Here is a 12434-nt window from a genome sequence, read left to right as displayed (position 1 = left end):
AGTCCAAATAGTGCATTTACAAAGGCAAACCCAGAGTCAGGACCGAGGTGATGCACAGCCAAGCAGGTAATAGAAGCCTTTTACTTGCCTTTCCTTCAGCAAAAGCAGTTCCCGTGAGAACAAGACAAAGAATTTGCAGCAAGCTTCCAACTGCAGTCACAGGATTAAACGCTGAAGAAGAATGAGCACGGCATGGAGACCAGCTCCTAAACGAAATCCGGCAGATGAAACTTCTGATCACCAAAGACTTGTGCATTAATCACAGAGCCAGGCTGATTCACGAGCTAGCAAAGCGAGTCCTAGAATCCACTGTAATGTTGGGAGCTGCCCTTTGCAGGTATTGAATTCACTACCAGGGAGAGGGGAAGACAAGGAGGGATGACAGAGAAGGATGGAGAAGCAGAGAGGGGCAGGGATGCTCTTGCCTTGCTGCTGGAGGAGATCCATTTCTACATGACCCCAGTAGACACCATAGCTGTGCCCAATCCAAGGCCTTCTGCGAAAGCCAAACACAGGGATTTGCCAGTGTGGACCTTTCACAAGGGCACGTAGGGCCAGGCCTGTAGGAAATGGCTTTAAAGCTGTGGCTGCCCCATCCCTGGCAGTGCTCAAGGCCAGGTTGGATGGGGCTTGGAGCAAGCTGCTCCAGTGGAAGGGGTCCCTGCCCGTGGCAGGGGTTGGAGCTGGATGAGCTTTAAGGTCCCTTCCAACCCAAACCAGGCTGGGATTCTATGAGAATGTTTTTCAGCCACAGCCTGGCTCCCACACTGATCTGCAGGATTATCCAGGAGGAAAGCAGAGCAGAACAAACCACCTTTTGCCACGATTTCCAAGCTCTTAGCGTAACTGCGGAGTTGTGCTCAAGCCAACTATTATTAGAGTTAGGTCCTATTTCGACAGAGCTTGTGTTAAAGGGAAAAAACATCTAGTTTAAAAATAACAACCCCTCCAACCTGAGTAAGTGAAGAGCAGGCAGAGTGAGAAAGCAGCACAGAACATGTGAAAGGGAAGCTGGCCTTATTAACAGCACATCAGTGCCTCGAACACCCCTGTGCTCAGCCATGCTTTACCACTTGGCTTCCCAACCAGCCATCCTATGCTGGTGGACTCTCCACCAAAACTCTGCAAAGAGGTGAGGCATGAAGGATTCCGTAACGGAAAGATGAATATGGCTCTTTTTACCTACACAATCCATGGAGCTATGTAATTATTTCTGAACTCAGGCATACAGAGCCATACACCACGCTTTCTTTCCCAATTATAATTCCTCCAGGAAACATGGCCAGGATTTGCCATAAAATTGCCTGTAAAAACACTTGAAGCCTGAAGCCCATGGGTTCAGCTTCTTCAGAAAGCCTCAGTGGGGAGAGTGAGCCTGCACAAAGAAGAAGTCTACAGGGAATGCAGAAATTAATCTGTCTTGTCCTGCCATCTGTGTTTCCTTGCACTTGAGGAGGCTCCACGTGGTTTCCAATGCTGTGGTTACACCGGTAGTGCCTCCCAGTGGAGATGCGGGATGTGCTGATGGAGATGCTTCCCAACTGGCAGAGCTCCGCCACAGCCTAAGCTAGCAAAGGGACTCTTCTGGCCGTGCGTACACTGCAGCTGGGTCCTTAGGGGGGTATTTTTGGCTGTACCAGCTCTGATGTGACCTTTTCCATATCCACAGCTGTGCCAGGAAAGGCACGAGTGCAAACCTGGCCTGGGGTTGGAGCCCAAGGTCGCATTCACTGATGTTCACCACTTGGTCCTGTACAAAGAAGCCCACAATCACCTTGTTCAGTTTGCACTAGTGCAAGGCAATGCTCATGTGCAATAACTACTGTGCACACCTGAGCACTTCCTGAAGTGAGGAAACTCCTCCTCATCACTGCAGATGCCCTTTAGGTTTAGTCCAGACTCTCTCCTGGTCTTCTCCAAACTATGGATCTCCTGCCCTGCCGAGCTTCCTCTGCCTCTGACCCTGGACCCATCAGTAATCCCCAAATCCCTTCTCTCCTATGGGCAACTCCAGACTTTCCCATCCAGGCTTCTTGAAGAAAACATCAACCAGTTTGCTCTCAAGTACCCGATAACCATCCAGACGTGTTTCCATAGCACCTAGGAAGTGTTCCAAAAATACCTCATCTGTTCACACTGCAAATGCTCCATTGGCTACAAACACCACCACCAACTCCACAGAGTCTGTGGGTAAGAACCACAACCATGGCGCTTAAAAACCCTGCCAAAATGAAGGCTTGGTTCTCCCTCCTGCTGTCAGTGCAGAAAACATCTGCACTGGTAAAGGATTAAAGGATTAAGAAGGAGACAAAAAATACATTGACTTCCTAATGCTGTGTATCCTTAGGAACTGCCTTGAAATACTTCAAATTCTTGCTCATCCCTCACTTATACCAAGATTTACTGGCTTCATTTAGGTGGTCAGGAAGAGTATTTCAGATACGCTGCTGAAGGCTGAATCCAAAAGCAAGTTGCACAGAAAAACATGTTCTTATAGTCAAGAGGTTGCTCCAAGCCCCTGTGTCCAACTTGGCCTTGAACATTGCAAGGGCTGGGGCAGCCACAGCTTCTCTGGGCACCCTGATTTTGTAGGACCCAGGGCAGCACATACACTGTGCAGTTGGGATGCTCATCATACCTACCCATGCTTCCGTGCCTGGTGAATACAGTGTCTGTCATTTAGAGTTTCAATCGCTTATGTGTTCCCGGCACACAGGCTCGAGGGAGCTGTTCTCTCAAACCCATACTTCTCCAGCAGAATCACAGATTTGATGGTGTGACTTTCAGAGAGGACCAGATGCATCCTGTATATAGCAGCGTTTCCACAGATCAGCCCACGGTCCTTGTCCCTTTCTAGCTCAGCCAAAAAATGGGAAGGAGGAAAAAAAGCAGGGGGAAGAATCACTTTAAAGAAAGGAGGGAGAGCAAGGAGAAAGGAAGACTCCAAGGGAATGAAGAACCAAGAGGAAAACGCTGCTGCTGTTCTGATTGGTACCATTCTGTGCATGAATTTGAAGACCTAAGAAGACTAAAACCACTGCAATAGAACACGTTAAGAGTTGTGTTCAGTCACTGCAATAAATCCCCTTCTCTTACAACCAGGTAATTACTGGAGCAATTCGGGTTAAATAAGCACTTTCTCAGCATTTCTTGCACTGAAAGCAAGAAGCAATGCAACATAATTATGGAAGACGAAGTTTGGCATTCCTAATGTATCCAAGATGCAATGAAACGTAAACCCAGCATCGTGGACAGCAGGACCCGAGGGAGCGCTGCCTGCCTTTCTCAGCATCACTTCCGTACCAGCCAGCCACTAAACAATTCCTTTTACCCACAGAACAGACTGGGGTGATCTCTGTGACAGGTAGCTACCCTGCAAATGCATTGCAACCACAGGATGAAAGGACTGGATGAAACAGAGGGACATGAGAGGACAACGCACTGCCTGAGCACTATGCAAGAAACACTTTGCTTTACTCTAAAGGCCTGATCCAGACCTCTGGAAAACAGAACTTCCACAGTTTGCGGCTCAGCCTCTCTTAAAATTCCACTTACATCTTTTTCCAAAGCACTTTGCTCCAGCAAAATTGAAGTCCAGGTCTGATTTAACAAAACCACCCCAATTGAAATGTCCGTTGTCAAACAGCCCTCAACAACTGAGGATCAAACTGGTTAAGTACATGGCATGTACTTAAGACATACCCGAGACACATCTCATTGCTCAGCTCCACTGGAGCACTTTGATTTTACCTAGTGCTAGTTCTGGAAAGCCCTAACGACGTCGTCATGACAAAGACAACACAACACAGTTGTTTTCTGCTATTAAGGTCGTTACATTGCCATCAAACTATAGGATTTAACCACATTTCTCTCTTATTCAAGCGAGTTCTTTCCTACAGAGCATGGTCAAATGGGGTTTGGCACGCTCTTTGCAGATATCTTTCTGAGACACAAATTGAAAGCCTGGGAAGAGAAGAACACTCTATATTTAGAAATCCAGCAGTTGCAGGGGCGAAGAAGGTAATTTAGGATACAGAGACCAAGAGTCACACAGTCCTGATGCTGCAGACACTCGCAATCCAAGCCCACTTGTGTTAAACATACTCTTTAAGATCTGGATTCATTGACTTGAATGAAATCCCCTGTGGAAAACCTGCCTGTGAGAAGGTGGATTCTGAGAAGCAGCCCTTGGCTCTTCCAGCCAACAGACAGGAATAGAAATAAAACGAATAATAAACTATTTCAACTACATCTAGCTTCTGTAACCAAACCTAGGGTGTTAGTAAATGGTTATTGCTATCACACACAGTGTTAGACTTGGTTAGGACACCAATGGGCTCTACCTGAGCTCGGCTGGGAGTGGTTCAGAGCCTCTGTAACATACGCAGAGCCTGGCTTTACACTATCCATCTCCAAATCTGCACGTAAGTAAGGTCAGGTGGGAAGAGGGACAAGGGACAGACAGAAGGCAAGAGAAAGGACAAAGTTAAAGTATCTCCTGGAACAAACAGCAGGAGCGTAACAATTCAATTTGCAGAGACAGCAGCTAGAGACAGTGCTAGAGAAATCACAGAGCCCCAGCCTGGTTTGGGTTGAAGGGACCTCAAAGCTCATCCAGCTCCAACCCCTTCCACTATAGAGCAGCTTGCTCCAAGCCCCTGTGTCCAACCTGGCCTTGAGCACTGCCAGGGATGGGGCAGCCACAGCTTCTCTGGGCACCCTGTGCCAGCGCCTCAGCACCCTCACAGGGAAGAGCTTCTGCCTAAGAGCTCATCTCAGTCTCCCCTCGGGCAGGTTCAAGCCATTCCCCTTGGCCTGTCCCTACAGGCCCTTGTCCAAAGCCTATTCCAGCTTTCTCCCAGAAAGTAACTTCCCTCTAACACTGGCAAGCTCTGAGCAGGACCTTGGACCTTCCACACTAAACAAACACATGAAGTACCTCCCTAAATCACTGCTGCAGCCATGACCTTTGGTGGACTGAAACGTTATAAACAGGAACCACGAGCGCAGACCACAGAGAAGCGCTGGGGCACGGGCGGGATGCGGCACGTGGTCCCTGTAGCAGGGCTCTGGGCACAGCCCCACTCAAGTTTCTGGTCCCTGGTGCAATTCCATGACTCACAAAGGGACACGGCTGCCCAAACAAATTAATCTGACATGAAAACCAAGCAGAAGCACTAATAAGCCTTATAGCTTTGAGCAGAAATGCTGTAGCTGCTCTGGGGTTGAAGTCTCCCTTCTCGACAATGGCTCAAGGAGGAGGGTGACTGAATGCTAAGCTGTCACGCTGCTATAAATAACCAGGAATGGGGCTGTTCTTTGTTTTCATGTTAAAAAGGGCAAAAAGCCCAACCCTGCCTTCATTATATGCAGTTAACTGCTACTAATCCTTAACAGGAATTGCATCACTGATGGGTTCAAGGAGCGTAACTACAAAAAAGGGAAAACCCGAAGAAATATCTGTCCTCTCTTCCTGTATCACAGAACCCCAGATTGGTTTGGGTTGGAAGGGACCTTAAAGCTCACCTAGTTCCAACCCCTGCCATGGGCAGGGACCCCTTCCACTGGAGCAGCTTGCTCCAAGCCCCTGTGTCCAACCTGGCCTTGAGCACTGCCAGGGATGGGGCAGCCACAGCTTCTCTGGGCACCCTGTGCCAGCACCTCAGCACCCTCACAGGGAAGAGCTTCTGCCTAAGAGCTCAGCTCAGTCTCCCCTCGGGCAGGTTCAAGCCATTCCCCTTGGCCTGTCCCTACAGGCCCTTGTCCAAAGCCCCTCTCCAGGTTTCCTGTCATCCCCTGTAGGTACTGGAAGTTATAGCTGAAACACAAACCCTGTTCTCTCCTTCCTCTCTGAAGTCTCTACCTTTCTGTCTGGACATCATTTGATAATGTTGGCACATGCCGAGTAAGGCGCTCCAAAACAAGATGTTTGCTGTCAAATAACATTCTTCTCTAGGAAGAAGCATCAGGAATAGGAACCATGTTCCTGTTTCCATGTTAGAAGGCTACCAGCACAACGTCTCTATGCCAACAGGCTGGAAGTGCACATGTGCATGGGGAAAGCACATATATATATACATGTGTGTGTATATATATATATGCATGTTACACATTTTGAGTTTTATATCTATCTCTCTCTACAGTATTTGCATATCCAGTTTTAAGGCTGATGTATGAAATCAATAAGTGTAAATGAGACCTTTAGTGTGAAAAAAAGGTACATCTGTGGAGACAGTCACTGATTTTACTCATACCAGATCATTGCTGTGAGGTTAGATGAGCACCAGCAGGACCTAAACAAGACCAGGGCACCGTGAAGCAGGACTCTGTGAATAAGTAAGTCACGTAACAGCTTCACTTTGGGCACTGGGGGATGCTGAGCTCAAGTAGCATCTTCTGGGCTTAAAAAAAACCTAAAGGGGAATCTTTGCTTCTAAGATTTTCAAGTTCTAATAAACTTTAGAATCACAGAATGATTTGGGTTGGAAAGGACCTTCAGATCATCCAGTTCCAACCCCCTGCTGTGGACAGGGACACCTCACACTAGACCATATCACCCATGGCTCTGTCCATCCTGGCCTTGAACACTGCCAGGGATGGGGCATTTATCACTCCTTTGGGCAACCTCTTCCAGTGCCTCCCCACCCTGGCAGGTCGTTTACAACAGTTAATTCCTCTCCATCACCCATTTTTATCCCCTCTTTCTTTCAAACTGACATTTGGTTGCCTGGCGCTTAGTTTCTTTCCCTTCTGGTTTTATTCATTCCAAATGATTTTATCATCTCCTCCAGAAAGGAGTTAAAATATCTTTGTTCCCCTGCTCTATGTGGCAGCTTATTTCTTTTTAAGCTTTTAAAAAGGCATGTAAGACTAAAGGATCGGTTTGGTTTCCCTAAATATCCTTCAGAGCACCTGGACCTGCAAGTACAGAGGAAAACAGTAATCCTTAACGAAAGAGAGAGAAAGGGAGAGAAAGAGTGAAAGAAGGAAAAAGGAATCAATGAGAACGTACAAGGGGGGAAGTAGCTCCAGGACGCTGGACGGGCTCCGTGGGCAGGGGAGACTGGGAAGGAGTAAGCGAAAAAAGAAAGAAAGAAACAAAACAGTTGGTTAAAACACGCACCCATTGAAATGGGCTCATTTCACACAAAGCTCAGCCCCAATCCTCCACGCTGTTTGGTGCTTTATTCCCTAAACGCTTTGGAAATTCCATAGGATCCAACAACTCCCCAGCCAGCGTGTCCCAGGTCAAAAAATACCCCCAAACATGTTGCATGTCTGAACCTTTAGCACAAGGCCCATCCCTGCTGAGCAAGGCAGGGAAGCATGGGATTCCTCTGTGTTACTTCCACCCTCTGCTGAGCATGTGTTTATGGTTAAGCCCATGTTTAAGTACCTTGGGGGGTCAGGAACAGGGCTGGAAGACTTCTTTGTCCAAATGGACAATGCCAAGCACTTCCATAAGAAAACAACACCCGGATTTGTAAATGTGTATTTTGTGTGGTTTGGTAACTTACACACCCAGCTTTCCTCTATTTTAATATCTTTATTATCTCTAATATGCTTTATCTTGCTGTGCATTCCACGCAAAAAGGAAATGGCACAGATCTCTGTTTTCCTAGTGACTAAAGGTGCTCTTCCTGACAATCATTACTTGCAGAGGAGGCAGAGACTTAGCTCTGCCTCAGCCCCAAGGATGAGCTTTGGTTTTAATGGAAGAGAGAAAACACAAAGCCCAGGAGATAACTTGAAGGACTGGTCCTGAGCTCTGTCAATACTGAAAGCACATGTCCTGTCTTCTGCATCGAGAGCTATATTTAGGGGCCTTCAGCATGTTTATTCCCTGTCTCCTCTCACACTGGAAATGGAGACCTAACTTGGCTCAGTAAGAGCTTCAGTTCATTAAGCTTTAATGAGACAGTTGCATGTTGAACACCAAACGACTAGTTCATTGCTATAAGATTAAGGAGAATGGTACTAATTACATATATCTCTCTTTATAAAACCAGTGATTAAAACATTATGCGCTCATCAGTGTCAATGACTGTTCAACCCAGGCCACTGGAGAACCTACCTCCTATCTGTACCTTATTCTTCATGCTTTTTTATTCTTATGTAAAAGAAAACCTACAACCTTTTATGCCCAGGGATTAGCAACTGGCCTGTTTCAACCCAGGCATGACCTCGTAAGGGTCTGTCATGGTTGCAATAGCTCTAAATACAGTGGATGTAGCTCAGTTTGCACTCTTTGCAGTTCACATTCACTCCTTCAGCACTGTACCAGAGCCTTCAGGAAGTCAGAACAGAGTCTGCTGCCTGGTCCAGACCTAGATTTCAATCCTCCTGAAGGTCAGTGGATTAGTTGTATTTGGTGTGTTGACCTGGATTAAGCTTGGAATACTAACAAGTATCCTTTAAAGTGTCCTTAGCTGCGTATCGTAAGAGCACATTTACCTGTTCAATCCAAATGTAATGAATGGATGAGATAGGAATTTGGCCAGAGCTGCTGGGGTTAGTCATTCTTTTGTCCTAAGCAAGACTGAGAAGCTATGGATATCCCGGATTATGAGGAAGAACGGACCGAAACATAGCTGAGACATGCTGCCTGGGACTGTGAGCTATGATGAGTGGGGACAAGATGAGCACACACACAGACACATCATTCCCAGAAAAGACCAAACCAGAGACGGACAGAAGGGAATGAGCAGAGTAAACACAGCCACATGCTACAGACAATTCCCCGATGTTCACTGAGAAGGAAAAAACAGGAGCTTTTTCTATTACTAATGAATATTGAAGAGATTCTCTTCTCACTGAGTATCTGAAATTCAAATGCAACCTTTATCCTGGATCTCTTCAAAAACCATTAGGAAATACGAGCTGCTTCCATTTATTCTAGTACTGGAATTCGCAGTAAATGGGATTAGCTCTGAACTATCAGCTATCAATTCAATATCATAATTTAGGCTAAGAAGTTATCATTAGAGTCTAAAAGCAAAGAAAATACTGCTTCTAAGAGCAGAGTTGGCACTTCAACCCAACCTTCCCCTCCCATTCCCTGCGTTTCGTTTCCATTTGAACTCCAGTCATTATTTGTCCTGTTGCAGACCACTGCAGTAGTTTATGGTTCTATTAAAATGCTGTCCCCATCGCTTCTGCAAATCAAACCCTCTCATTATAAATCATAATAAAAACACAGGGCAGGAAGTTCTTTGCTTTCCATCTGCTTTTCATTAGATTCCTCAACCCAGCCAAGCCTATGGACAACTGAACAGCACAAGGAGCTCTATGTTTGTAAATTCCTTCATGGCAAAGAGCTTTCCGCTGCAGATACAAAATGTCCTGCACATCTGGATGGAAGAAAACACAGCTTGCATGTCGTAAGTACCTCTTATCAAGCCCAAATCACATTGATTCTAGATGAAATACTCTGCTAATGACGAGTAAGGACAAAAGCTCCAAGTGGTTCCTTTGAGAGAAGTCTCTTATTCCTTGGGAAAAGCCAATCCGCTGTTTTAAATATAGTTAAAGAGAGAAAAACATGGATGTGGACATTTAAGTGTGTGAGAACTACCTTATATGTTTAAGCCATAGACTATACTAAATGCACGGAATATGGATGAGGAAAACACAAGCTCTTCCGTGCTATCCCAGCAATGCAATTCCTAGTGAGCTCTGGAAAGATCCCACTTCTCAGCAGTGCTCTTTAAGCTGCTCCGGGTGCTCCAGCAGCTCATTTCTGACCCATGCCAAACTCCGTAGCACCCAAGGAAGACTCTTCTAAGACTTCTGCCTCCACCACAGAAGCACTGTTACGTCCGAAGGTGGGAATCATGGGAAGCATAATGCGACAAAGGAATGGTATCATCAACTCTGGGTGCAAAGGAAGAGCGGAGCAGGACTGCAGAGCCAGTGTCGACGTTCCTTCTAGCAATCCTTACATCCGAAAGCTCATCTGTGTTCCTCTAGAGTGGACTTTTGCCTTGAATTGTATGCCCACAACAACTACCTGGGAAGGTCAACAGGGACAGCCTCATGACTTGGTGATATCTTTCAACTTAACACTTTTAATAGGAGCTGGGCTTTTGGTATCAACTCATAACAGCCACTTCCCAGGGCTGAAAGAGGAAATCCACCACCACGTGTGTTGCTGAAGCCAAACAGGATCTATTATTCCGTGCTGCTTCATTATCTCTCATTAAAGCACAGCAAGAAACTACTCACTAGCAGCTCATGACACTTCACTGCCTGAGCCATATTTAATAGCAAACACTTTGCTTATGATTGTATGGATCAGCCTGGCCTGTATTTAGATTTAAAGCCGCCCTTGTCCCCGTGCTTTAGCAGAGAGCACAGAGAAGTGGCTGATCGCAGTCCTGAGACATCAACTTCAAACAGCAAAAGGCAGATACTGGATTTATGGAATGACCACCTGCTGCAGCGCTTTGGATTGCTTTGAATTCTCCATGACACTGATTCCAACAAATCCATTTGCATGCTCCCAGGAATAACAAAGGCTTGCAATACCAAAGGCTGAGGACACGGTTTCCCTAAGCTGTCAGCTCTTTGAAGCACGTAGATTCATGCAGTGCACTGATGGCTTTTTACCACTGAACCACAAGTTCCAAGCTGCAAGACAAGATCTGATAAAACACATTTCCCTCAGTAAAAGCCAAACTTCTGAATCACATCTATTTGTTTCCAAATATCAAGTCAGCAATCTGAGAAGATAAGGAACATCATTCAAATAGATGCAAAGAACCCCAGTTAACCATCTTCCAGCCCAACTTGCCAGCTGCATAACATTTGAAGAAAGATCAGCAATTTCAGATTGCTTCTCTTGATACAAAAGATATATAGCTCTATCTTCATCTACATGAAGACACAGATTTTCTTATTCTAACTTAGAACAAAAGCTTCACCACCAGCACGCCCTGCAGAGATGGCAATTATGCCAGCACATTTACCTGCAGTTACTTCCAGTGTATACTGGGGTGACAACAGAATAGATCCAAGGTCTCATTTTCTATTTATTTTCCCTTTCCTCAGCAATGCTGGGTAGTAATCTGCCTGGTACAGAGGGCAGTAGGAAGTAGATGGAGTCATATACCCAGAGCAGAAGCAATCAGGATTCCAAGTTCTGTTAAATCCGACCCTCTCCATCAATCCTCAAACAGAAGGAAGCTTTCAGCACCTAATTAATCTATTCCATCCAAGTCAGCAGAAGCATTTTTGGGTCACCTGTCCGCTGTATGAAAATAACCCAACAGACAACACCTTCTGGACACCAGGAAGCAGGAGGTCGCATGGAATCGCTACTTCCAGATTGCTGAATGTATTTAAGTCCTTACAAGCTTAAAATCTTTCAAACCATGCAGGAGATGGACGTTGACAGGAGCTTACAAAACACTGCAGATGAAAGACATTCACCAGTGGGAGCTACTCAGAGAGAGGGAACGTGGGGATGATTGACACATAGAAAGGGTAACACGGTACGTACAAAGAATGATCGACACGCAGAGTGTAACACGGTGTGTAGGTATAAAGGCGGTATTAAACATGGAACACCGAAAAGATCCGTTCGCTCATCATAAACCTGAACACACGTACCTGGTTTTGGCACAGAGTTGGTCACGGACTGAGGAACTTTGTCGTTAATTAGTTCAACACACTCGCTAGGGAAAAATCCAACCTGTGGCAGAAACACAAAGAGAGGCACAAGGCTCAGTGCGGTGGGTTTCACATCTGACCTGTTAAACCAGCACCTGGGAAACATTTTCCTTCCTCTCTGATGCTCCAAAACATGCCCCACCATAAAATGACCAGCCTGAGAGAAGTGATGCAGCTAAAATCCTACAAACCCAAGAGTTAGTGCTGTAAACCACTGCTGTGAGTCTGTTTTCTAAGCCTGGTTCATATTCAATTGTAACAGAGAGGGGAGAGGATAAGTGTGCTACACACCCCTAAAGCACAAGTGGAGCTCAAGAGAGGCAGAAAGACTTCTGCTGGGTTTCCTGCACTGCATGTATGTCCCATGAAATGTAAGGAAGAGCTCTTAGCAGCTCAACCGTGTGTGCTCAAATCACACCAACACCTCGCTGTTTTCACTGCTAAAATACCATATTCACAAGCACTTGAGCATTTTATTCCTTTAGAAAACTGAAATCCGGTATGGTTCAATGTATTTGCCTGTCTGTGTAGGCCCATTACAGAAAAAAAGGCGTATTCTCATGCACTAAGTTAAGAGACGACACATTGAATGCACAAAGCTCTCTACCATGTGCTTGCCTTACTGCATGTGCTTGGTCTGATGAGCTAATGGGGTGATTCATGATACTACTGAAGCATCCCAAATAAGTGTGTTTCATAGAATCATAGATCAAATTAGGTTGGAAAGGACCTTAAGATCATCCAGTTCCAAGTCCCTGCCATGG

At 45.9% G+C, this 12434-nt stretch overlaps 1 protein-coding gene across 4 annotated transcripts in view; it reads right to left on the bottom strand.

Moving 5' to 3' along the window:
* Positions 1-12434, bottom strand: part of ARHGAP32 (Rho GTPase activating protein 32) — a 139754-nt gene that overhangs the window by 37378 nt on the left and 89942 nt on the right. For all 4 annotated transcript variants that reach the window (XM_065697384.1, XM_065697381.1, XM_065697382.1 and 1 more), the window contains one exon: positions 11611-11692. In XM_065697384.1, the coding sequence (XP_065553456.1) occupies positions 11611-11692 (82 nt within the window). The remainder of the gene's footprint in view (positions 1-11610; positions 11693-12434) is intronic.

Source organism: Lathamus discolor, chromosome 17 (genome assembly GCF_037157495.1).
Source record: "Lathamus discolor isolate bLatDis1 chromosome 17, bLatDis1.hap1, whole genome shotgun sequence".
Taxonomy (NCBI): domain Eukaryota; kingdom Metazoa; phylum Chordata; class Aves; order Psittaciformes; family Psittacidae; genus Lathamus; species Lathamus discolor.
Note: the sequence above shows the minus strand (reverse complement) of the source record. Positions and strands in the feature narration are given on the sequence as shown.